The sequence below is a fragment of the Protobothrops mucrosquamatus genome, unplaced genomic scaffold, assembly GCF_001527695.2.
Source record: "Protobothrops mucrosquamatus isolate PMUCROS unplaced genomic scaffold, P.Mucros_1.0 scaffold880, whole genome shotgun sequence".
Classification (NCBI taxonomy): domain Eukaryota; kingdom Metazoa; phylum Chordata; class Lepidosauria; order Squamata; family Viperidae; genus Protobothrops; species Protobothrops mucrosquamatus.
The window spans coordinates 686,693-712,327 of record NW_015387134.1 but is presented as its reverse complement, the minus strand read 5'-3'; the positions used below and the strand labels follow the sequence as shown (position 1 = coordinate 712,327).

The window sequence follows — 25,635 nt, the reverse complement described above, 5'->3', positions numbered from 1 at the left end:
GGTCAAGTGATCAGCATTTGCAACTTTCCTAGACTGCTTCCAACAAGCAAGAAAGCCTAAAGAGCTCATGATTCCCTTAACAACCATAGCAAAAAAAAAAGTTGTAAAACTGGGCAGGTTTAAAACTCACTTAACAACTCTTTTCTTAGTGTAGCGGAGGGAAGAGCTGAAGCGGTGGTGCTGCCAGAGCAAAGCTAGGGCTCCGGGATCGGTGTGCATGGTTCCAGCTGGCCATCGCAGTTCAGAAATTCTGGTCCCAGTTGAGGGGGTAAGTCGAGGTGTGCACGTAGAGAGCAGGGATGAGTCCCCGTGGGCCATAAATGCCTACCCAGTTTTCTTTTTCACACACCCAGACTCCAAACATCTCCTGCCCGATTGTACATCCAGCCATCGAAGGCACGTAGCTTTAAAGCAACCGTGGGTTCCTCTCCATAAATCCCCGTGGATGCACCTCCAGGCATCTCCTTTCTTTGACTTTTTGGAGTTGTGGTGATCCTCTACACCACCACCACCCCTTAGTAAGAAGCAATAAGGCAGGTGGGAGGGTTGCCAAGCAACAGGTGTTCCAACTTTTCAGAAGAATGAAACAGTGTCTTCTCCGAGGTCGAACAGGCCACTGAAACTCCAGATGGCTCTCTCCCGTCTTAGCAAGATTTTTCCTTGGTTGGCTTCAAGTTGACAACTCCTGCTGGTTGACAGAGTTTTGTCACGCAGGAGAAAGCTCTGATTAAGTTTTTAAGCGCGGGGCTGATGGATCTGGGATAAGTCTCCAGTCTGATTCAGAAGTTGGTGTTCCCACATAAAACAGCATGATCAGGGAGAGGGGGGAAAAATGAACTCAGCCCTCTTATTGGCTGGGTTCACAAATCACGCTTCATCAAGCTGGGAAAAGACCAAGCGGATACAGAATACAGAATAACAGAGTTGGAAGGGGCCTTGGAGGTCTTCCAGTCCAACCCCCCCCACTCAAGCAGGAGACCCTATCCCATTTTTGACAAATGGTCATCCAGTCCCTTCTTAAAACCTTCAGTGATGGAGCACTCATAAGTTGTTCCATTGGTTGATTGTTCTTACTGTCAGGAAGTTTCTCCTTAGTTCTAGATTGCTTCTCTCCTTGATTAGTTTCCACCCATTGCTTCTTGTCCTGCCTTCAGGCGCTTTGGAGAATAGCTTGACTTGACTCCCTCTTCTTTGGGGCAGCCCCTGAGATACTGGAACACTGCTATCATGTCACCCAGTTGTTCTTTTTAATAGACTAAACATACCCAATTCCTGCAACTATTCTTCATATGTTTTAGCCCCCCAATCATCTTTGTTGCTCTTCTCTGCACTCTACGTTCGGTTGAATTGCTAACCTTCTCAAACTTTTTGTTGAAAGGGATAAACTATTGTTTGGGTAAATAGGGTTACTCAAGGCATGGTAAATGTTCACTTTGATCCCCCAAATAAAGAGAGGGATGGGCTCTGGTGTAGCCAAAACAAAACCTAGAACATGGTTACTCTTGATTTCAAGTGAAACAAAACACGCAGAAATCAAAAGGGTGAGTTTATGGGGTGAGTAAGGTATGGTTAGTGGGTGTCATCCTCTTCCTCTCCAGTTCATTTGGCCACTGCCAATGTTTATTAATTTTTATTTGTATCCTGCCTTTTCCCCCACAACAACAGACAATCCTGTGAGGTGGGTTGGGCTGAGAGAGAGGGACTGACCCAAAGTCACCCAGCTGGCCTTCATGGCTAAGGCGGGACTAGAACTCACCATCTCCTGGTGATTGGCCCAAAATCATTCATCTGGCTTTCATGGCTAAGGTAGGACTAGAACTCACCATCTCCTGGGATTGGCCCAAAGTCACTAAGCTGGCTTTCATAGCTAAGGTGGGACTAGAACTCATTGTCTCCTGGTGATTGGCCCAAAGTCACTAAGCTGGCTTTCATGGCTAAGGCAGGACTTGAACTCATTCTCTCCTAGTGATTGGCCCAAAGTCACTCATCTGGCTATCATGGCTAAGGTGGGACTAGAACTCACAGTCTCCTGGTGATTGGCCCAAAGTCACTCAGCTGGCTTTCATCTCTAAGGCAGGACTAGAACTCCCTGTCACCTGCTTTCTAGCTTGATAATTAAATTTATATGTCACCCATCAGACTATCCAAAGCAACAAAACAAATGTCCTTGGCTTGCTTCCATTTATCCCTACTCACATACCCTCCCTCCCAAAACACATATTTCTGGAACAGCCTTATTTGAGTCCATATCCTTAATAAGGCAGTGTTTTATTCCTTGGCCCAAATATGCATATTTTGATTAAAACCAACCAATCTGGAGGGAACGGGTGATTCAAGAACCATTTTACACATCCCTAATTGCATGATTTTGACTTGAACATCTTGAAAGGTTTCACTTTTATATCTTTAGATATCATCTCCTTTTTTGGAGATGCATTTATTCTTTCTGTTGATCTGAATTACCTCCCACATCTTTCACTGTTAGAAATTACGAAGAAGGGTAGCCCAGGATGGGTGAAACAGCTTCACCATCCTCAAAGCATTATGTAATTACACAGTATGTGCTGAATAAATAGATTTAATCTAGCCTGCTACACATGAGATTTCATGCATTACATTAAGCAGGCTAGCAAAGTTATTCTTGAGACGGCTTACAGCATAAAATGCGAAAACGTCATTGAAAATGCAGCAGCATAAAATCAGCATTTTCAGCATAAACCCCTCCAGGGAAAGTAGATAAGTTTTAACAGAAGATGATTGTCTCTCATTGTAATTGTACCTGCTCTACGTTTATGAGCAATTTGTTTTTAAATCACTTGTAATTCCAAAATTTTAATCCACTGAGCAAGGGGGCCCATAAATTTATTTTTACCTAATGCCAAAGGCTCTTAACAATATGAAGGGCGCGGAAAACTGATTTTCGTTCTCCAGCCATCAGTTTCCGCATAATAGGTATGTAATTCGAGAGAATATAGATCTCAAACAATATTAAACTTTGTCTCAGTCACCTGATTAGATATCAAGGCTTCTTGGCATCATTAATAACATGATAGGACAGATTGAAAAAGTATTTTAATGAGGGGTTATTCAAATGCAAGCTCTATCTCTAGAGTGAAATCCAGATTGATATTCTGGTATCTCCACTTCTCACTTCCGTGATCTAATAATAAGTCGGATCCTCTTCTTATTTTTGAAGGGTTGAATCATTGCCTTGACTCTTGGGTTTTTTTTTTTTCAAAATGTTATTAGTTTATCCAAATACAAAAAGAAAAATGAAAGTAATGAGAAAGTAGGGGAGGGGAAAGGGAAGAGGGAAAAGTCTAGGGTAAAAGGGAAAAGAAAGAAAAAGCATTGACTGTTGACTCTTTTGAGCAAAATAGAATAAGTTAATAGCATACAGCCTGAACTTTTTTACTTTTGCATGATAGCAATACTCCTCAACGTATGACCACAATTCAGCCCAAAATTTCGGAATGCCAAACAAGATAGTCGTTAAGAGAATTTTGCCCCATTTTACGACCTTTCTTGCCTCGGTTGTTAAGGGAATCAGTTAAGTGAATCCGCCTTCCCCATTGACTTTGTTTGTCGGAAGTTCGCAAAAGGGGATCGGGTGACCCCTGGGACACAGCAAAGGACATAAATATGAATCAGTTGCCAAGCATCCCACATTGGAAATTTTTAAGAAGACATTGGGGGTTGGACTAGAAGGCCTCCAAGGTCCCTTCCTGTTCTATTCTATTCTCTTCTATTCTATATCCTCTATTCTCTTCTCTTCTCTTCTCTTCTCTTCTCTTCTCTTCTCTTCTCTTCTCTTCTATTCTATTCTATTCTATTCTATCCTGTCTTCTATTCTATGCTATGCTATGCTATGCTATGCTATGCTATGCTATGCTATGCTATGCTATGCTATGCTATGCTATGCTATGCTATGCTATGCTATGCTATGCTATGCTATATCCTGTCTTCTCTTCTCTTCTATATCTTCTCTTCTCTTCTATATCTTCTCTTCTCTTCTCTTCTCTTCTCTTCTATTCTATTCTATTCTATTCTATTCTATATCCTGTCTTCTCTACTCTACTCTACTCTACTCTACTCTACTCTACTCTATTCTATTCTATTCTATATCCTGTCTTCTCTTCTCTTCTCTTCTCTTCTCTTCTCTTCTCTTCTCTTCTCTTCTATTCTATTCTCTTCTCTTCTCTTCTCTTCTCTTCTCTTCTCTTCTATTCTATTCTATTCTATTCTATATCCTGTCTTCTATTCTATTCTATTCTATTCTATTCTATTCTATTCTATTCTATTCTATTCTATTCTATTCTATTCTATTCTATTCTATCCTGTCTTCTATTCTATGCTATGCTATGCTATGCTATGCTATGCTATATCCTGTCTTCTCTTCTCTTCTATATCTTCTCTTCTCTTCTATATCTTCTCTTCTCTTCTCTTCTCTTCTCTTCTCTTCTCTTCTCTTCTATTCTATTCTATTCTATTCTATTCTATTCTATATCCTGTCTTCTCTACTCTACTCTACTCTACTCTACTCTACTCTACTCTACTCTACTCTACTCTACTCTACTCTATTCTATTCTATTCTATATCCTGTCTTCTCTTCTCTTCTCTTCTATTCTATTCTATTCTATTCTATTCTATTCTATTCTATTCTATTCTATTCTATTCTATTCTATTCTATATCCTGTCTTCTATTCTATTCTATTCTATACTATTCTAAATTTTGGAGCCAACCCTAGCTGGGTCATCTTCTCTGGGTCTATAGTGATGCATCTGTCCTCACAATGTCTTCTTCTGTGCTTCCTCCCCATAGGCATGACCATGGATGAAGTCCGCTTATACGAGAAGGAGACCCAGCAGGCCACCAATGAGATTGTGGGCATCGTGACACCCACTATCTCCATCAGTGAAGTCCACCTGCCCCCCAGCACTCAGAGCGCCCCCTCCAGTGCCCCCTCCACGCCGCTCAGCGGAGAAGCCCCGGAGTTCCTCCACGTGCCCAAGGACCGCCAGCGGAAAAAATCCGCCCCAGAAATGCTCTCACTGCCAGTCCTGCGAGAACGTTCCAACCTGGAGTAACCACTGCCTCACGTTCAGAGTCCCCATCCTTGCAAAGGAGCTCCCTAATTCATTTCCACGGAAGAGGGTCCGGCGTCCCTAATGTTTTTTTTTTGTTTTATTTTTTTAAAAAATGTTCTTTAATTCCACACTTTGCCTTGTAATCCAGCAAGGCAGCGGAGGGAACTCCAGTTGATGGAGTTCATCCATTTTTAAATTGTGTGGATGCCTTGGGAGAACTTGGGAGGGTCCCCAGATCTTGGGACCATCTTTAAGCCTTCTGATCTATTCCCTAGCTCCTTCATTATTACATTCCTGGCCTTGTCTTTGCTAACTTGGACCAAAAGGGTTTCCGGGGCGGAGGGCGGGGGCATACCTGGACCATTGCTTGGCCTTCTAGCCTACATGGCTCAACCAACATGAATTGGGGTCTCCTCCCTCTGCGCGTGGGGAGGAAAACATTGGGCATTGTTCTGTTGCAGATGGAAAGCTGGTCAGTATAAATCCCATGCCAGGAAATCCACCCTGGAAATCCATCTATGGTGAGGGGAGGCTAACTCCCCATCACATCACATTTTCTAGCCTCCTTTGAGCAAAGGCCATTGTTAAGTTATGTGTGTGTGCCCACATTTGGGTTATATCCACATCTAGAGAGAGTGCAAATAATCCAGATGCTAAAGGCTGTGTTAAACTTACAGAGATGGCTCTGATAAACCGTCTTTAACGGTCATAGTTCAGAATAGCCTTCTTGCACCGGCCCTGTGAAATTGTTTTCTGAAGCATCCCAGGATTTCAGTCGAAGTTCATGGCCTGGGTGCAAAAGAGATTGGGTGAGACTTCTGGGAAGGATGCCCTGCCTCCTTGTTGAAGCCTACAGTTTGCAAGACAAGAGAAAATTGTCAAAGAAAAGGGGGACGTCAAAGGAAGATGGGCTGTCCCAACCATTACTTCTTCAGTCTGGCTGTTTTGTGGGCCCCAAGGATTTACCTTTCATCTGCCCCCATTTTAAAGCAAAGCAAAGGTAAAAGGCATTTTTTGCTCTCCTTTGCTAATTGTACGCTGGCAAGCCACTTGGCTACACGCTTTCCTGCTGTTTCAAGCAGGCAAAAAACCCTATGTTAAATTCTCTTTGCCTGTTGGTCAACTGCACGTTGCCATTAAGAGCCCTGTTGGTGCAGTGGTTAGAATGCAGTATTGCAGGCAAGCTCTGCCCACAGCACGGAGTTCAATTCTGATGGAGCTCAAAGTTGACTCATCCTTCCATCCTTCCAAGGTCGGTAAAATGAGGACCCAGATAGTTGGGGCCAATATGACTCTGTAAACCACTTAGGGAGGGCTGTGAAGCACCATGAAGCAGTATATAAGTCTAAGGGATATTGCTGTCTGCCAATAACTGCCACAGGTAAAAGAATGGCATCCAACATCTGAAACCCATTGACCAATGGGATGTAGTCCCAAAATGATTCAGAATGCAGTAAAAGCAGGATTCTCCCGGTCATTCTGCAGCATGGACTCAAGTCATTCTTTGCTAACTACCAGTTCTCAGGTGGATCCTGAGAATCCCAACAGCCAGATCTTCAACTTAAGGTGTCTTAAATTTGTGGGATTCTCTTGGGTCTATTGGAGACTTCTCCAATACCATACAGGCCTATAAATGCATCCTCTTGAGCGGGGGTCTTCAAACTTGGCCCTTTTATGACTTGTGGACTTCAACTTCTAGAATTCCTCAGCCAGCGTGCCTGGCTGAGGAATTCTGGGAGTTGAAGTCCACAAGTCATAAAAGGGCCAAGTTTGAAGACCCCTGCTCTTGAGTCTTTGGCAATTTGAACCATCAGCTTTATTCCCATGACAACTGATGGCCTCTTTATGGCTGGGGATTTTCTCACAGCAAAGGTTCCTTCTGGAGGTCCATCCGTGGGATCAAAGTATAATGCCTTGTGGCCATCTTTCCCACCATCACTAACTGCCCTTACTGGGAAAGGAACCTCTGCTAAGTGGGGTCACCAATTCCTTGAACACTGGCCTTTCCAGTCTTTGTACAAGCACAATTTGTATTTGCACTGTTGTGCAGGGACAGTCCTGCCTTCCCTTCCTCTGCTTAAGCATTGATTCCATGTTTATGTTGGTGGGTTTGTGTTCTCTTCCTCTTCTCTCCCCTGTAAGCAAAGTTGAGAAGTTGTATCTTCAGTCCATAAAAATATGGATGGATTCTAGAGGCAAGCAGACAAAAGTTTGCACAGTTGAATAATCCAACTGAGAAGCAAGAGCTTGGTGTCTGAAGTTGCTCTCGTGTAAGTTTCTGGATTCCACTGTCCATCCAGGAGGAAAGCAAAGTTGAGGTAGATATGGAGTCTGCATCTGCTATAGTATCTGTTGGAGGCATTTTGGGTTGTCCATACCTGTTCCGTTGACCACCAGGTGGATGCTACACCACGAACCCCCATCTCAAGCCCCTTACATGCAGATTTGGGAGAGTAACTATTCAACCCTTTCAAAACTGCGCGCTTCCAAGTTTTGAAGAACCCAAATATCAACGCAGAAGAATCAAGAGACTGTTCTTAACAACCATTGGTAGCCTCTTCTCCGTAAGACATGGCTAAGAATGAACTTGTATTTTCTCCCCGGAAGGAGAGAAGAGAGGCAGGAAGAAAAACCCTGTAAATATTTTGTGAACTGTGTGGCAAGTGTTCTGTATGGTTCTGCTTTTATTTTATTTTTTTTAACTGGGGTGATAAAGGCCGCTTCTGATGGAAAGCTGTCATGTGATTGTTGAATTGTTTTGAAACACCCGTGGAGGGCACATGGCATTAGCAAACAACTGCTTGACTGATCTCTCTCCTCTTCTTCATATACCATCGAGTCACTATCTTCTCATTTATCTTCAGAGCTCACAAACAATAGGGATCATTCTCTAGAGCCATTGTGTAGCTTTCTTCAGCTTTTTGCTTAGCCCAAGCAACCAAAGTCCAGCATATGGTGGGTAAACAGCTGATTATCACCTAGTACATTGGATGCTGTGAGAGGGGGTCCTTGACAGTCCCTGGGAATTGGCATGGCCAAATGGAGCTTCTGAATCTGAGCTTTCTTTAGGGTTCTAGGTAATTTTGACCTGAGTCCCCTGAGTTCTAACATCTAGACAAGACCTGGGCATTTTATGGCTCATGGGCCACATCCAGTCCTTTGTCTGTCCCTGTCTGGCCTGCAGTAGTGGCCCTCCACAACAGTCCCAGTTTTTCATGCAGGCCCTTGGTGAAAATTAATTGCCCACCCCTGGCCTTGACTAGCTGCTAATCCAGTATTCCAGTGTGTCTCAACTTTAACAACTTCAAAATATATTGACTTCAGTTCTCAGAATTCTCCAGCCAGCAGGCATCTGGAAGAATTCAGAATTCTGGACGTTGAAGACCGTCCATCTAAAAGTTGCTAACTTGTTCTTGATAACGTCGGCAATTTGACTTGGGATCTTGAAGGCAATTCAACCCAAAGCTAACATTCTGGAAATTCTTGGACCAAGAGTTCATGATGGTCACTGAAATGTAGGATTATATAGGGCTGGTCAGTGACAAAACAGATGGGAGAAAGACCTACAACATGTTTTTGCGTGCAAAGGACAGACAACTTCTGTGAATCCTTAGAGCAGGGGTCTTCAAACTTGGCCCTTTTATGACTTGTGGACTTCAACTCCCAGAATTCCTCAGCCAGCATGCCTGGCTGGGAAATTCTGGGAGTTGAAGTCCACAAGTCATAAAAGGGCCAAGTTTGAAGACCCCTGCCTTAGAGCTTTGCAAGCAAGCTCTGGAGTTTGTAGAACTATTTTGTTTATCTATGCTAGCTATCGAGGAGAAGAACATATCTTCTCTAGCGATGGTTTTTTTTTAATTTGGAGTAAGCAATATAGTGATCATGAGCTCCAGAGCACACACAAATATGCTCTTCAGACATTTTTCTAAGGATAATTTCAATTAGGATTTAATAAAATGGGAATTTAATTTGTTAGTAGGAAGCAGGTCCAGCATAGCATTAACCTTTAGCATCAACTTTATTTACAAAATTGCTTCCCGCCTCCCCTGGGTCCTGTAGGCATTCACAGAAAATGAAAAGTGGGAGTATGTAATCTGATGCTTAATTTGAAATTTTGCCCATTATTCATTAGACATGCAGCCATTTTGGAGGCAGAGGGAAAATCACAAGCAATTGTGTTCCCAAACAAAGATGAGCAAGATTCCAGTGAATGAGACTTATCATGTCTGTATGTTGATTCACACAGCCACCCATTAAGCAGATGACTCTGAGCAGTGAACAACAATTAAAATTAACAATTTTCAGATGTGCTTTTTGTTTTATTAAATTTTTACATTGCCCAGGTTTGCTAGTAAACCCTTTCTAGGGGTGAGAGAATATCTGGCCCCAAATGTTAACTCTGAGGGGTTACCACAAAGAAGAATGGGTCAACTTATTCTCCAAAGCCCCTGAAGGCAGGACAAAGAAGCAATGGATGGAAACTAATCAAGGAGAGAAGCAACCTAGAACTAAGGAGAAACTTCCTAACAGTGAGAACAATTAACCAGTGGAACAACCTACCTCCAGAAGCGGTGAATGCTCCAATACTGGAAGTTTTTAAGAAGAGACTGGACAGCCATTTGTCCGAAATGGTATAGGGTCTCCTATTTGAACAGGGTTGGACTAGAAGACCTCTAAGGACCCCTCCAACTCTTTTAGTCTGACTTTCATGCCTAAAACAGGACTAGAATTTAATCCCCCTGCTTCCAATCCATGCCTTTAACCATTACACCAAACTAGCCCTTATATTCAACTTGGAGTCCTCCAAATATGCTGGATGTAACAGCTCCCAGAACCCCAAGCTGGCATTGCCTTTGGCTGGGAATTTCAGAACTCCTAACTTCAACACATCTGGGAGGTCCCAAGTCGGGAGACAGCTGATTTACATATTTTAAATTGGGAGACGTTTGCCCAGAAGATATTGGGAGCCAACATGCTTTGTCTATTAGCAGATAGGACTAGACTAAGCAGCTGCTAATAATCGCCCGGGATCTTTAGTTGCAAACAGAAAGGCAGCCTTCGCTATCGCCCAGATGCCTGCGTTCCTGAGATCTTAGCTTGTTGCCTGACAAACTGAGAGATGTGAAGCTACCACTGCTAGTTAGGTTGTGGAGCTCTAAGCTTGCTGAGATCTCTCTTCTTGTCCCCCATCCAGTTCTCCTATGTCATGTTCCTCTGGAGGACCACCTCCTAGACCATGAAACATAAGGTAGTGGGAGTTGGCATAGACAGGTGGCTTGTTAGGGTTTGAATGGGCCTGTTCCGGTTTGAGGGAGGCGAAGGGGTTGGCCCCACAGCTTATGATCTGGGTCTCCAGCTCCATCAAGATTCTGAGGGAATGTTTCAGCTCCTGTTCACTAAAAGAAGAAAATAAGGAAAGGATTAGTTACTGGCTCGACAAACACAAATTGCTCCAATTTCACTTGGAATTAGGCTGTAGCCTTATAGCACAATCCAAGGTCACCCTTGGTTGTTTGTTCACTAGTTATTACTCTGCAGTTGTTGTTGTTGTTGTTGATCTTCTGCCCACAATCCTGCAACCCAGAACATTATAATGCAGAAGGTCTAGGATCAACCTCTGGTGGGATCAAACGACAACAACAACCAGGGAGTAGATGAAAAGAAAGACCCAATACCCCACAGATTCCATGGCCGTCTGAGAAGACATCTCTTAGATCAGGAATGTCCAGTCTGTGGACTTCAACTCCCAGAATTCCAGCTGGGCTGGGGATTTCTGGGAGTTGAAGTCCACAAGTCTTAAAATTGCCAAGATTGGACAGCCCTTTCTTAGATGAACCCTGTACTCTGACCACTGGCTTCAGAAGCTCATGGATTCTGCAGGCTGCCCCGCGTTTCTCCCATGGTGGACCAAGGTATGAGTTTCTTCTGGTTGAATCATGGTGCAGATCCCAACCGATCATGACCTGGAAGGAGAGTGTTACCTGTACATAGTGAATAAAGAAGGGATCTTGTAATCTCGCAGGAGCAGCAACGTGGGAAGCCAACTTGCCATCAGATCAGGGCAGGCATGAAACCCTGAAAAATGAGAGGAGATAAAGCATGGGCTTCTTCTGTAAAGCCCTCTAGGTGGATGAGCTAGGCTGGCTAAGAATTATGGGCACTGAAGTCCTCACACCTCAAGGATGCCGTGCCAGGAAAAGTTTCTGTTTATGGTTTCTGGATTTAATTGGTATGTTTATTTTATGTTCACTTTGGTAACGGCTGGAGAATTTTGGGAGTTGAACTCCACCCATCTCAAAGTTGCTAAGTTGGAAAAACAGTGAAAGAGACTGTCACCACTTACATTAACAGAATAACAGAATTGGAAGGGATCTTGGAGGTCATCTAGTCCAACCCCCTGCTCAGGCAGGAAACCCTGTACCATTTCAGACAAATGGCTGTCCAGTCTCTTCTTAAAAACTTCCAGCGTTGGAGCACTCACAACTTCTGGAGGCAACTCGTTCCACTGGTTAATTGTTATCCCTGTCAGGAAATTTCTCCTTAGTTCCAGGTTGCTTCTCTCCTTGATTAGTTTGCTTATTGTCTTGTCTTCTGGTGCTTTGGAAAATAGATTGACCCCCCTCTTCTTTGTGGCAGCCCCTCAAATACTGGAACACTGCTATCATGTCACCCCTAGTCCTTCTTTTCGTTAAACTAGACATACGCAATTCCTACAACCGTTCCTCATATGTTTTAGCCTCCAGTCCCCTAATCATCTTGGTTGTTCTTCTCTGCGCTTTTTCCAGAGTCTCAACATCTTTTTTGCAATATGGTGGCTGAGGAATTCTGGGAGCTGAAGTCCACAAGTCTTAAAGTTCTCCCGCTTGCAGACCTCTGGTCTAGACCATCTAAACATTGAAACACAGCATCATTTATATTAAAAAAAATCAGATACTGGACCGGTAGATGCCCTCAGCTTACATTTGGTCACAATGTGATCTACAGTTTGAGGTGGGACCCCCGCAGTCCCACTGAGGGGAGGGTACTATGCCCCATTTATACAGGGTGTCCTGGCTACACTGGGAGAGGTGCAAATCTTACTCAGGGTTGTCCCTTACTGGTGTGGTCGTTCAAAGCCTGGTTCCTTTTTAGTCAGGTCGTTTAGATGTCTTCTTATGTCTGGCCGTTCAGCGACCCCTTTGGCTTTTTATCACCTTATTGGTTCTTTGACAGTTGGGATTTGAGACAAGGGCACAGCTGACCATCGAACTGGATTCTCCATACATGCCCACCCCTGAAATTCAGCCTGGTGACACAATGGGAAAAGATTTCTCCCTTTTGCCCGAGCAAAAGGCCAGCCTTGTAAGGTATGACGGAACATGAGGCTGGAATCTCTGCCTTGCTGACTTTGGAAAGGCGATGAGAATTTCTGTCCGGTCGCACATTTCAATCTCAGCCTGGCTCTGAAGGCGACAATGTGTGGAACACATCTAGGAGAAGAGTAAGAATCTAGCTGCTTGTACAGCTGTTGGAACACTCTTGCACTTTACAGCTGCTGAATGCGACCAACGGTGAGCTCCAAACTCTGGGTTTTGTTTTGTTTAAGTTTTATTGATTTTTTTACAATAAGAATCCAAAAATCTGGGTTTAAATACAACTAGGCTAGGCGGATAGGAAACCTGGGGCCGGTTTGCTAAAGCTTCTCCGGCATTCTGGAAGTTTGATGGATGTGACAAGGCAGTTGTATATTTAGAAAGGCCTTCTGCTGCCTGGAGGGCTTCACGGCAATGGAATGTTGCCGAAAGAGACGATCAAAAGTACACCTTGTTCCTGGAAAGAAACGTCCCTGCTGTGCCAGAGAATTCAAGGGAGACAGAGATACTCTGCAGAATGACTAAATAGCTGAAGTTGACCAGGTTGTCTTTTAGGCCTCGGGAAAGTGTCTTAGCAATGGCTGCTGATGGGCAGATGGATCAGGGAGAGACTCGAAGAGCGGGTCACCACCAGCCTTGGGAAACCAATGCTCTGAAACAGCGAAAGAGGGAGCCGTTCCTGATCAGCTTTGTCTGTCAACCTTGTGTAGCCTGGGTTCAAATCTGTCTTTTGGACCACTGAGCATGGGGGCATTTGTATCTCATGAGAATTTCATTCTAATGTAAAGAGGAGAAGGTGGAAGACCACAAGGCAGACCCAGAAGAAGATGGAGAAACAACGTCGAAAGACATAGTACAACAACATCAATTAACAATGGTTAACACCTCCAAAAGCCAGAACTTTGTATCTCCCTCAACACCCGAGGAGGAGGAGGAGGAGGAGGAGGAGGAGGAGGAGATGTGGGAATTGAACCTTCCCCTTTACTCATTGTGAACCTTACCAAAGCCTCCTCTCTCACACAGGCACCCCACAACTCTACAAGGCATTAAGGTCCCCCAGTCTCAGCATCTGTTCCTTGCGCACCATCTCCCCTTACTATTGTCCTGTAGAAACTGTCATTCAGAGGTGTGGAGTTTCTATAAAGCCACCTTTGCCATACCAATCTAATTGAAAGAAAAGAAGGATGAGGGGGGACATGATAGCAGTCTTCCAATATCTCAGGGGTTGCCACAAAGAAGAGGGAGTTAAGCTATTTTCCAAAGCGCCTGAAGGCAGGACAAGAAGCAATGGGTGGAAACTAATCAAGGAGAGAAGCAACTTAGAACTAAGGAGAAACTTCCTGACAGTTAGAACAACTAACCAGTGCAACGACTTGCCTCCAGAAGTTGTGGGTGCTCCATCACTGGAAGTTTTTAAAAAGAGTCTGGACTGCCACTTGACCGGAATGGTATAGGGTCTCCTGTTTGAGCAGAGGATTGGACTAGAAAATCTCCAAGGTCCCTTCCAACTCTGTCATTCTATTTTATCATCCTTTTCCAAGAGGTTTAGGTGAGAATCTTAGAAGTAATAAGCCAGCTGTCCCATTTCTTTGTTCCTAATGGCTGGAAAGAGATTAGAACAAAAGTCATATCTCTAGATGTGCCCACCTACTCTCCACTAGATCATATAGTTAACTATCTCAAATACCTGTTTCTGGGCAATTATGATTATCCTCAACTAGCATAGCCATTGTAACTGAGGATGTAAAGGGTTGCAACTCAACACATTTGTGATGCAAACTGCCTGAACCAGTCCCCTCCCCAAATCTATTGGGCGTTAACCATGGACATCTGTAAGGGGAAGGGGAAGTGATGTCATGCATAGTGTGATATCATCACCTAAGCAATGGTTGCACGTGGCATTCATTATGGTTTCTATCAGACGTCCTTGAGCAATTCTACCTGATGTCCAGGTCTTCCACTTGCAAAGGACTACAAAAGTTGAAACACCCCTATCTTGCAGAGCACTAAGAATGGAAGAGCAACTCTACAGGTAGCATCCCCAGCCAGCCAGCCAACCAACCAACCAACCACACTTCATGGACCGAAGTCTGGCAGAAGAGCTGGGAAGTAACCAGGAACATCTGGTGTGAGAAGGACTATCCCCACTACACAACCTCAGTTAATTGAAACAACTGAGGGCCGCCTTCAAGTGCTTCGTACCACCTTGAGCTGCCTGGCTTCAGTAGTTAGTGACTACTCTGTTAGCAAGCTGATTAGCCTCATCCGTATTTCAGAGATTGATAGCATCCCTCTTAATCCTGACTCTTTGGGCCTTAATCCCACCACGCTGATAGACAGCAAACAGCTGGTTGGCAACAGCCCAACCTCCGATAAGGCAGACCTCCCAAGTTGAGTTGAGGTCCACCAGATATTCTGCTGAGACATTCTGGAATCAGGAGCTCCTCTTGGTGAGAGCACCTGTTGCATATCTCACATTATTGGCTGGGACTAAGGATCTCTTATGGCAAAAGGCTTAAAGGCCACCTTACAGGAAATGTTGCTGACAAGCTGCATCTCCTTCTAGGTGTCTACAAGTGCAAAAATCGGAGGCATCACAGCAAGCTTGTGAGAACTTCCAGACTGCTGGGTGGCTAAATATATCTGCAAGCTTAGCTTCCTTTGGAAAGGGAATCAGACCAATTAACAGGTGATACTGCTGAGAAGGACTACAAATCCTGGTAAGCATGTTGCCTAGGTTTGCACCTTCTGGTAAGCCATGGCTTGCTCCATCCCAAATAGCTGACTAAGCTGCGAGTGGCCTGGCTCATATATTGCACTAAGCCCAAATCAAACAAAGCTCATAATAAGGCTTTGGGGGGAATGTGTGAATGTAGCTAATATATCTTTCAATAGCTAGCTTCCCAGACTGTTCAGTATCATTCTGTCCCCCAGGGCAGGTTGATTGATGCTTGGCAGATGAAGCCTGCACAAGGAACACATCCTGCCCTTTAAGAGCTGGGCTTCCATCAAAAGAAGCTATCCACTTCTGGGTAGTTTTCCGTTTTCCATTGAAGTTTTTAGGGAAGAGAGAGACCTTTAGGATAGACCAGGAGTCTTCAAACCTGGCCCTTAATAACTTGTGGACTTCAACTCCCAGAATTCCTCAGCCAGCGTGGGGGAACTATGGCCCTTTCATGACTTGTGGACTTCAACTCCCAGAATTCCTCAGCCAGCGTGGGGGAACTATGGCCCCTTCATGATTTGTGGACTTCAACTCCCAGAATTCCTGAGCCAGCATGTCTGACTGAGGAATTCTGGGAGTTGAAGTCCACAAGTCATAAAAGAACCAAGTTTGAAGACCCCTGAGGTAGACTCTTGTGAAGCTCCAATGGGCGGGATGCCCATTGCTTCCCACAGTCAGGTGCTTGGCAATACAGCTGCATTTACGCCATTTGGAGCAACCTGCAGTCACGTGACATTTTATGATGGCTTTACCAAAAACTGACATTTATTTCTGGCTTTCAGCCAAACCACAAACACAACAAGCCATTGGTTTGCTTAATGGCCTCAGCATTCGCTTAATGACCAAAAAAAAAAAGATCCTGAAATCACATCGGTCACATAAGTGACCTATTTTACAATCATCACAACTTATGACCATGACGGAAAGACTCCATTATACTCATAAATTACCTGTAGACTCCTCCTGATTCCATGTTTCTCAACCTTGGCGATCCTTCATGGCTGGCTGTGGAATTGTGGGAGTTGGTCCACACATCTTAAAAGTTGCCAAGGTTGAGAAACACTGCCATAGATTAACACAGCTCTCCTCCTACGATGCATTTCAGACCGGAGAGGATCAAAACATGTACTTGAGCAGTTTCTGCAGAAGAGCAGGCAAAGCCAGGGGAGGTAGAGTTAAGTATGTCATCAGCCTAGAATCATTATGTTGCATAATGGACTAGTTGGCACCAAGTTAGTACTGAACTTTAGTTGATCAGATTCTTGTGAATAGGTTTGAGCAATAAATCTCATGAACTGCAACTTAACATACGATCCTGATCCTTTGAATTGGACAGTTTCCAGCCTTCCTAGCAAGGACGGCAAATGGCAGCCAAATGCAGCAATGGGCGAAAATTGTTTTTCTCCCAGTGAGCTGGGTGTAGACAAACCCTTTCCAAGAGAACATAGTTCTAACCTGCAGTGACCTAAACCTGTCTGTCTGCTGGAATTCTTCTCCTACAGATAAGCTGCTAATCTCTTCTGGAATTCCATTGCTCATAGCTCAGAGACTGATTTAGAACTGATCTGAATGGCAGCACCGGGTTTTTCTTGAGCTCTCCTCCTTTTTCTTGGGCTCACAAGAATCGGGTGCCAGCTTGAGACAGACACACATTGTTGTTGTTAGTTGCGAAGTCGTGTCTGACCCATCGCGACCCCATGGACAACATTCCTCCAGGCCTTCCTGTCCTCTACCATCTTCTGGAGTCCCTTCAAGCTCACGCCTACTGCTTCAGTGACTCCATCCAGCCACCTCCTTCTCTGTCGTCCCCTTCTTCTATTGCCCTCCATCTTTCCCAGCATCAGGCTTTTCTCCAGTGAGTCCTTCCTTCTCATTAGGTGGCCAAAGTACTTGAGTTTCAGCTTCAGGATCTGGCCTTCTAAAGAGTAGTCAGGGTTGATCTCTTCTAAGACTGACCGGTTTGATTGCCTTGCAGTCCAGGGGACTGGCAGGAGTCTTCTCCAGCACCAGAGTTCAAAGGCCTCCATTCTTTGGCGCTCAGCCTTTCTTATGGTCCAACTTTCACAGCCATACATTGCAACTGGGAAAACCATGGCCTTGACTGTACGCACTTTTGTTGGCAGGGTGATGTCTCTGCTTTTTAGTATGCTCAGACACACATACCGAGGCAGATTTCATAAGATTACTGCCAGACCTGGATTTCCTCAATAAACAGAAGTCCTATTGGAATTAATATGTGCCTGGTGTGAATTTTACTCTTTCAACTGGATTTTTTTGTAAGGTTAGAAGGAAAGGGTGGGCAGGATGTGGTCAAAGAAGTCAAAATGGCAGTTGGGATGGTGCAATCAAAACTCAGACTTTTTTATTACAAGTATTACAGTCAGTGTTTCTCAACTTTGACAACTTTAGGACATGTGGACTTCAACTCCCAGAATCTCCCAGCCAGCCATGCTGGCTGGGGGATTCTGGGAGTTGAAATCCACACGTCTGGGAGTTGGTCCACAAATCTGGAAGGGGAGAAAGACACTTGTTTTGAGTATAAAGCAAAGAGTGGATACCTGACACCAAACAACAGAATTCTAAGAGCAGCAAATTTAGGAATGAAAATTAGCAGCGGTGTTTGGCCGGATGCCTAATGAATTAATCCACCTGGCACACGCTGTTGAAGCATAAATTAATGACGCTTGTCAGGTTTCAAGACCGTACTAAGCCACCTTTTAAAAAGCAGCCAATTAAAACAAGATGAATGAATTGCCCCAAAACAGCTGCCTTATGTTTTCAAATTTTCTGGGTCATTGCTTTGCTGGACCTCAACCTTATGCTTCCTACAGGATCTGAGGCTTTGGCTAAGCCAGCTTTTCCCATCGTGGTGTCCTCTGGTTGTACTGAGCTTTTGGGCCTCCCTGGTTCTAGTTTAACATGACATTGCTTTGAATCTCATGGTGCTAGACTAGAGGTCCCCAACCCCCGGTCGGTGGACTGGTACCGGGACACAGCATGCCAGCAACTGGTCCACACAAACAAGCTAAGCCCTATCCATGAAATGCAGGCAGCACACAAAACCACGCACCCTCCGGTCCACGGAAAAACCCCTCTCCACGGAACCGGTCCCTGGTGCCCAAAAGGTTGGGAACCTCTGCTTTACAAGCATGGCTATTGTAACTATTGGCTGCATTTGCCCTTAATACTAGCAATTTAAGGATGGTTTAACGCCCTGGCATTGCCTAATTCAGGGGTCCCCAACCCCCGGTCTGTGGACCAGGACCGGGCCACGATATACCAGCAACCAGTCCGCACAAACAAGCAAAGCCCCATCCGTGGGATGCAGGCAGCACACAAAACCACACACTCTCTGGTCCATGGAAAAACCTCTCTCCACGGAACCGGTCCCCGGTGCCCAAAAGTTTGGGGACCTCTGTGCTAGACAATCCAGGAACACAAGAAGAATGCACTAAACCTTCCTACCTGCATGGAAGGCAACCACGAAGTCTGGTCGAGCTGCTTGCTCAGTTTCCACCTGTGATTCCCAGAAGTTGTGATAAAGGTCCTTGTAGCTGCTGAGGTAGACCCTTTGCCGGGGTCCAAAGGCCACCAGTGGAGGTCTCATGATGGGTCCATCTACCACATCCACCCCCACCATGACCACCTCCATGCCTTGATGCTTCGGAAACATCTGGGATAGCTCATCGTAATCTGTCACCCGGGCGTTGAGGGTCTCGACATGAGAAGCTCCAATCACATGCACTGTGATTGGCTTGGCATAAGGATCCAGATGGAACACGCTCAGCCCGAGGCCAATGGTGACTGGCCTGGAGACAAAGTCTGTGGTCACCCTCTTGATTGACTCAGTCAACTCCATCTCATTGGGCTTTGGTTTGCCCGCATTGGCCCAGAGGATGCTCATGTAATGTCCGGCTTTGATAGCGCTAAGCTTTTCATCCAGATGTTCCTGCATCAAGAACCAGTCTTCCCAGCCTTGTAGGTCCCGGATATTTTTTGTCCATGCACTTGTGTGGAAAGGGATGTCACCTACAGGGAGATAATGAAGATTTAGAAGAATCTTAGACTCCTAGAACTGAAAAAGGCCAATGAGACCATTACATCCAACCTGTAAAATCAGTTGCATAAATCAGGGGTCTTCAAACTTGGCCCTTTTATGACTTGTGGACCAACTCCCAGAATTCCTCAGCCAGCATGCCTGGCTGAGGAATTCTGGGAGTTGAAGTCCACAAGTCATAAAAGGGCCAAGTTTGAAGACCCCTGGCATAGAGCATCTATAGGAAGGCTAAAAAAAAGTGACTGCAACCACATGATGTCAAGGCCTGGCTAGAACTTCAACCACATGGTTATGGCCGCCACCTTTACTTCTCCGGTATCTAGGGCTTCTGCTGGGGATCATTTCTAATGGAGGAGGCATTCAAATAGATCACATCCGAGGGTAAGCTGTTCCTCTAATTGATTTTTCTCATTGTCAGGAAATTTCTCCTTTGTTCTACATTGGCTCTCTCTTTAATGATCTTCCATCCGTTGCTTCTTGTCCTGTCTTCAGGGGCCTTGGAGAATAGGTTGATCCCATCTTCTTTGTGGCAGTCCTTTAGTTATTGGAATACTGCCATCATGCCACTCCTAGTCCTTCTCTGTTAGACCAGACATACCTGGTTCCCTCCATCGTTCATCTTTTGGTTTAGACGCCAGACCCTTAAGCATTTTTGTTACTCTTCTCTGCACTCTTCCTAGGGTTTCAACATCTTTTTTGTGGTGACCAGAACTAGATGCAGTATTCCAAGTGTGGAGGTTTTCAAAAAGAGACTGGACAGCCATTTGTCCAGAATGCTTGAGCATGGACTAGAAGACCTCCAAGGTCCTTTCCAGCCCTATTATTCTATGTTAGATGAAGCATTCCTGACTAACGCATTAACCCCTTGTGTGTCTAACTATCATTTTTTAACTAAACCACAATCGGTTGGCTTCGCCCAATCCACTAAAATGGGATCCAACCCTATTATTCTATATTCTAAGTTCTAAACCTCCACAGGTGGACAATGGCCAACTGAAATCTCAGGCTACCTGTGAACACAAGCCATTCTGTAAGTCGGTCAAGAGCTGCCATCTTCAGTTTCTTGCAGAATTTTTTGTGGACGGGCCAGTTCAACCGTTGGCAATCAGAGCCACAATAATAGACATTCTGACATCTAGAAACAAAAGGACAACAATTTATCAATCCTAGATTTGTGAGTTAAGGGGTCTTTGGTGCTCTCTGAGCCAGCTTGTTTCCTTGCAGATGTTTCATTACTCAAACTAGGTAACATCATCACTGTAGTAGACTACAGTGTGACTACTACACCGATGATGTTACCTAGTTTGGGTAATGAAAGGTCTGCAAGGAAACAAGCAAACTCAGAGAACACCAAGAATCCCCCAGTCATTCCCCTCCCCCTCCTCCCCTCCCCCCTCCTCCTCCTCCCCCTCCTCCTCCCTTCCAATCCATAAAACCATTCCCCTCTAGCACTGATGATGTTACCTACTTTGGGTAATGAAATGTCTGCAAGAAAACAAGCAAGCTCAGAGAGCACCAAGAATCCCACAGTCGTTATCCTTCTCCTCCTCCTCCTCCTCCTCCTCCTCCTCCTCCTTCTCCCTTCTCTTCCACTCCACAAAGCCCACTCCCTTCTAGCACTGATGATGTTACCTAGTTTGGTAATGTTTGCGAGAAAACAACCAAGCTCAGAGAGCACCAAGGACCCCACAGTTGTCATCCTCCTCCTTCTCCCCCCCTCTTCCTCTTCCTCTTCTTTTCCCCCTCCTCCTTCTCCCTTCTCTTCCACTCCACAAATCCCACTCCCTTCTAGCACTGATGATGTTACCTAGTTTGGTAATGAAATGTCTGCAAGAAAACAACCAAGCTCAGAGAGCACCAAGGAACCCACAGTTGTCCTCCTCCTCCTCCTCCCCTCCCTTCTAGCACTGATGATGTTACCCAGTTTGGTAATGAAACGTCTGTGAGAAAACAAGCAAGTTCAGAGAGCACCAAGGACTCCTCAAGTCAACCCTGAGCTACAAATACTCCCCTTTATTGGTCTTTCTAAGTTAGGTGCATTATTTGACTCCCAATGACCTAAGTAGTCATGAACATGGGTGATTTTGGTTTCCCAATCTTCCAAGGACATCTCATTATCTCTTTGATTCTACCCATCTCTTTTATTCTCTGCCTTTCTTCTACTTTCTTTAATCTCAGGGGAGTTTCATGGGGGTCTCCACATGATTCACGTCTAGTATCTGTGAGTTTTTGCTTGCTGATCCAAAGGTGTCTTCAAATTACGGACGATACCCCAAAGAATCCATCAAGCGACATAAAGTCTGCCTGCTCCATGGACTTAAAAAAAGACTACAGATAATCCTTGACTTCACTGCCAAGTAAGACGGTGGTTGCCCCATTGTCAACTTCTTTTCCACAGCTCTTAAACGAATCACTGCAGTCGTTAAGTCAATCAGGCAGTCGTTAAGTGAATCTGGCTTCCCCCATTGACTTTGCTGGTCAGAAGCCGGCTGGGAAGGTTACAAATGACGATCCCATGACGCTAGGACAATGCAACCGTCCTAAACACAAAACGGTCCTTAGTCACTTTTTTTCAGTGCTGTTGTAACCTTGAACGGTCACTAAATGAAATGTTGTGAGTCAAGGAATACTTGTGTTTTCAAAAGTTCTACTTGGGACACAAGGAAACCATCAGAAAGGGTGCCACTCAACTTTACCAACAGATGTTTTCCGATTGCTGAGACATCAACTGAGACAAGCCTTCCGAGAAAGGAAGGTGCCATTTCCAAGCACATCTTGAGTCAGATACCAACCAAGGCTGTCAGCCTTCCTCCTTCTTTTCTAAGACATCTTGGTTTTGAGCAGAAAGACACCGTTGCTTAGCAATAGACACACGAGGCTTGGAATACGCATCTCGTGTTTATTTGGGCTACGGTTTATTATTCTGAGTACCCATTCCGTGTTGACCCTCTCAGTCAGGCCGTTTGCACTCCCAACATTTAATCCTCATCACTAATTGCAAAAAAAAAAAAGAGGCCGCAGTTACATGTTGGATCATGTTAGATTGCTGAATTAATTAATGCTTGGGCATCTGGTATAAACAAACCCAAACTACTTCAAGGGGTTGTTGTGGGGAAAACGGGAGGTACCATGCAGGTGGTCTTGAAGTCCTGGAAAAAAGCCAGGACATCAACCTAACAGATGGGTTGAATGCCTTCTCTGGAGCCCTAACATCTCAAGCAACAGATGGAAACTAACCAAGGAGAGAAGCAACCTAGAACTAAGGAGAAACTTCCTGACAATTAGAACAATTAACCAGTGGAACAACCTGCCTCCAGAAGCGGTGAATGCTCCAACACTGGAGGTTTTTAAGAAGAGACTGGACAGCCATTTGTCTGAAATGGTATAGGATTTCCTGCCTGAGCAGGGGGTTGGACTAGATGACCTCCAAGGTCCCTTCCAACTTTATTATTATTATTATTATTAATAATATTAAGAAGAGTCCCTGCGGATTTTGCTCTGCTAGTCACTACTGACTCTAGAGCAGTGGTGGCGAGCCTATGGCACGCGTGCCAGAGGGGGCCCTCAGAGCCCTCTCTGTGGGCACGGGCGCCCTCACCCCAGCCCCGCCTCCCCCTGCGGCCCCCTCCTCAGCAGCAGCCCCCCCGGAGAGTTGGCCCTGGGTGCGGCCCGCACAAAGCAGCACAGCTAAGGACATGGCAGCCGGGCAGCAGGGACAAGACTCTGCCCTCGCGCCCCATGGTGCGCAGATGATGCTGCGGGGTACGGGCAGAGGATGTTGCCACCACGGTGCTGCAGGGCTGCCTGGGCTATCTGTGGTGGGCCATGGAGGCAGTGGGTGGCCCTGCGGGCGGGTGGGGGGTTGAGCGGAGCAGAGCAGGTGGGCCGGGGCGGTTTTGGGGCACTCGGTCTCTAAAAGGTTCGCCATCACTGCTCTAGGGGGTGCTGCTCATCTCCATTTCAAGGCCATTGAGCCAGCGCTGTACAAAGATGTTTCTACAGTCATATGGCCAGGATGATGTCACGGAGCGCTGGTACCTTCCCACCAAAGTGGTACCTATTTATCTACTTGCATTTGCAGGCTTTCAAATTGCTAGGTTGGCAGGAGCTGAGGCGAGGACGGACGCTCACCCCATCAACGTGGCGCTCGGGATTCGAACCTGGGTTGCCGGCTTTCCCGCCAACAAGTCCAGCATCTTAACCACTGGGCTACTGCACCATCTTTATCGCATCTCAATAGCAAGGTCTAAAATCCAGACTTGCATTCTTTGCTTCTTTCAGAGCTCTCGCTGCCATTTTGCATAAACTCAATTTATTTAATGATTCTGCTGCCTTAGAAAGCTTCCTACAGCATGTAAATGTGGGGGAGTCTCTAACAGTCTAAAAAGATTGTTGCCATCGAGTCTGACGACTTACCTTTTACAACGTCGTAGGCTTCTGGGATCAGGCAGTGAATCGGGAAGCTTCTTGCACTCGACGCAAAATTTGAACGTGTCTTCCATTTTCTGAAACATCTCAAAGTAGGATCGGATGCCAAACTCCGTGCAGGGGGTCTTGCCCTCCAGCGCGGATCTAGAAGGAAGCAGGCCATGCCAAAGAAATGCCAAGGAAGAAACCACCCTACTTTAAGCCAGAGGACCATTCCCAAGGTCCCAGAATACCTGTGCCCCCAAGAAGGAAGGGGGCAATTCCAAGAGACCTCCAGAGATTGTGGGTCAAGTGCCAGGGAAATCAGACAATCCAGACAGTTCAACTCACCTATAATCCTCATAATTCTTCATGTTGAGTTTCTGAAGGATAACCTGGGACAAGCCAGGAACGTTACTCTCCATCGCTTGGAAACCCAACGAATCCATTTTCGCCCCGGTGAGAACGGGGGCCTCGGTTGAGTTGTTTGTAGAATGTCCACTTTTGGAAGTCCTTTTTTTGCCCCGGTGAGACATCTTTAGCAGACGTGGGAAGATCTAGACTGGAATCCACCTATCGAAAGGAGAAGTAGCCCATATTATCTCCAACCTCCTTCTTGGGAACCCCTGGCCTAAGGTAAGACCTACCACCTCTTGTGGTAGGTTTTACCTTAGGCCAGGGGTTCCCAACCGGGGGTGCGAGACGGTATTCCAGGAGATGCAAAAACTTGGGTTTAGAAGTTTCAAAATTTAAAATTGTGGTGGAATCTACAGCAAATTTTTAAAAGAAGAATTATTTTTTTGCCTCAGTTATTTCTCCTAGGTATCACACAAAATTTGGATGTAAAAGAAACGAACTTGATGTTGTATTGTTTAACTGCTGCCCGTTTGTTGATAGCTCAAAATTGGAAGAGTAAAATTTTACCTACAATGGAGGACTGGAGATTGAAGGTTTCGTACCTTGCTGAAATGTCAAAGATCTCGGCTTATTTGAAGAATCATTCAAATGAACAATTTTTATTAATATGGAGAAGATGGATTGTTTATATTCAAAAGAAGCATAGAGTGGTGGAATATAATTTAGGTTTCTAGTTAACTTGTTCTTCTTTCTATATATTTTACCTACTCATGTAGAATAATATACTTTGTGGAGTTAGGGATATTAATATTAGTTTACTTATATCTGAATAGTATCCTGGGATTAGGTTTGGGAAGTCCGGGGGGTGGGCGGGTGGGGGTGGGGCTCTTTTTATTGCATTGTGAAATACTTGTGATGTTTTTTTCTATGATGAAAACAATAAAAATTTTATACTTGAAAAAAAAAAGAGAAGTTTCAAAATTATAGTGTACGTGCATAATCCGTTGCTGTTATTTCGAACTTTTGTAAGGGGTGCGAGAATGTATCAGAAGCGTTCTAGGGGCGCGGGGGTACAGAAAAGGTTGGGAACCCCTGCATTAGGCATTCGTGAATGGAATAAATTTGTTGGGTAAGCAGGACGTTATATTATATTTAATATTATATTACTTAGCAACCGCCTTGCTTAGCAACAGAGAATCTGGTCCCAATCGTCGTAATTCGAGGATTACCCATAGCACCCATGATGAAAACTCTTCCCTTCCCCTGCCTGTTGGACTGCCCTGTTGTAGCAAATCTATTTGCAGTCCCAGGGTCCTCTCCCACTTTTCTCCCAGCTAACAGCCTTCCTCATCTCCCTTGTTTTGCACCTGGCCCCTTAAATCAAGCCTTCCTGGCACAGACAATGAGGTGGGTGGGCCAGCCGCCAGCCGGAGAGAGACAGACCAGCCAATCTTCATTCGACAGCCTGCCGGATCCCAGCCGCCGTCCTGCCAAAGATCTGTCAGCTTGTTTTGTGAGACGCTTTTGAATGACAGCCCCAGCCTGAGTCGGAATCGAGACCGGCCGTGGAATTCGTGCTGGGCCCCCTGCTCACTTTTGGAACAGGCAACCCAGTAAATATAGGGGGTCCTTGTCTCACAATCAGAATT

At 45.2% G+C, this 25,635-nt stretch overlaps 2 protein-coding genes across 2 annotated transcripts in view; one reads left to right on the top strand and one right to left on the bottom strand.

Moving 5' to 3' along the window:
- The window catches only part of LOC107290388 (cytoplasmic phosphatidylinositol transfer protein 1-like), a 38,814-nt gene extending 33,726 nt beyond the window's left edge, over window positions 1–5,088 (top strand). Inside the window, exon 9 of the mRNA XM_029284741.1 lies at window positions 4,823–5,088. Coding sequence (XP_029140574.1) covers window positions 4,823–5,088 — 266 coding nt within the window. The remainder of the gene's footprint in view (window positions 1–4,822) is intronic.
- A 4,766-nt stretch (window positions 5,089–9,854) lies between these two features.
- On the bottom strand, window positions 9,855–24,191 carry MSS51 (MSS51 mitochondrial translational activator). The gene is made up of 6 exons (XM_015819277.1): window positions 23,981–24,191; window positions 23,639–23,794; window positions 20,233–20,357; window positions 18,631–19,194; window positions 11,070–11,163; window positions 9,855–10,484 (listed from the first exon to the last, which is right to left on the bottom strand). The coding sequence occupies exons 1-6, from the start codon at window positions 24,163–24,165 to the stop codon at window positions 10,244–10,246; spliced, it is 1,365 nt and encodes a 454-aa protein (XP_015674763.1). The 5' UTR covers window positions 24,166–24,191; the 3' UTR covers window positions 9,855–10,243.
- Window positions 24,192–25,635: the final 1,444 nt, after the last annotated feature.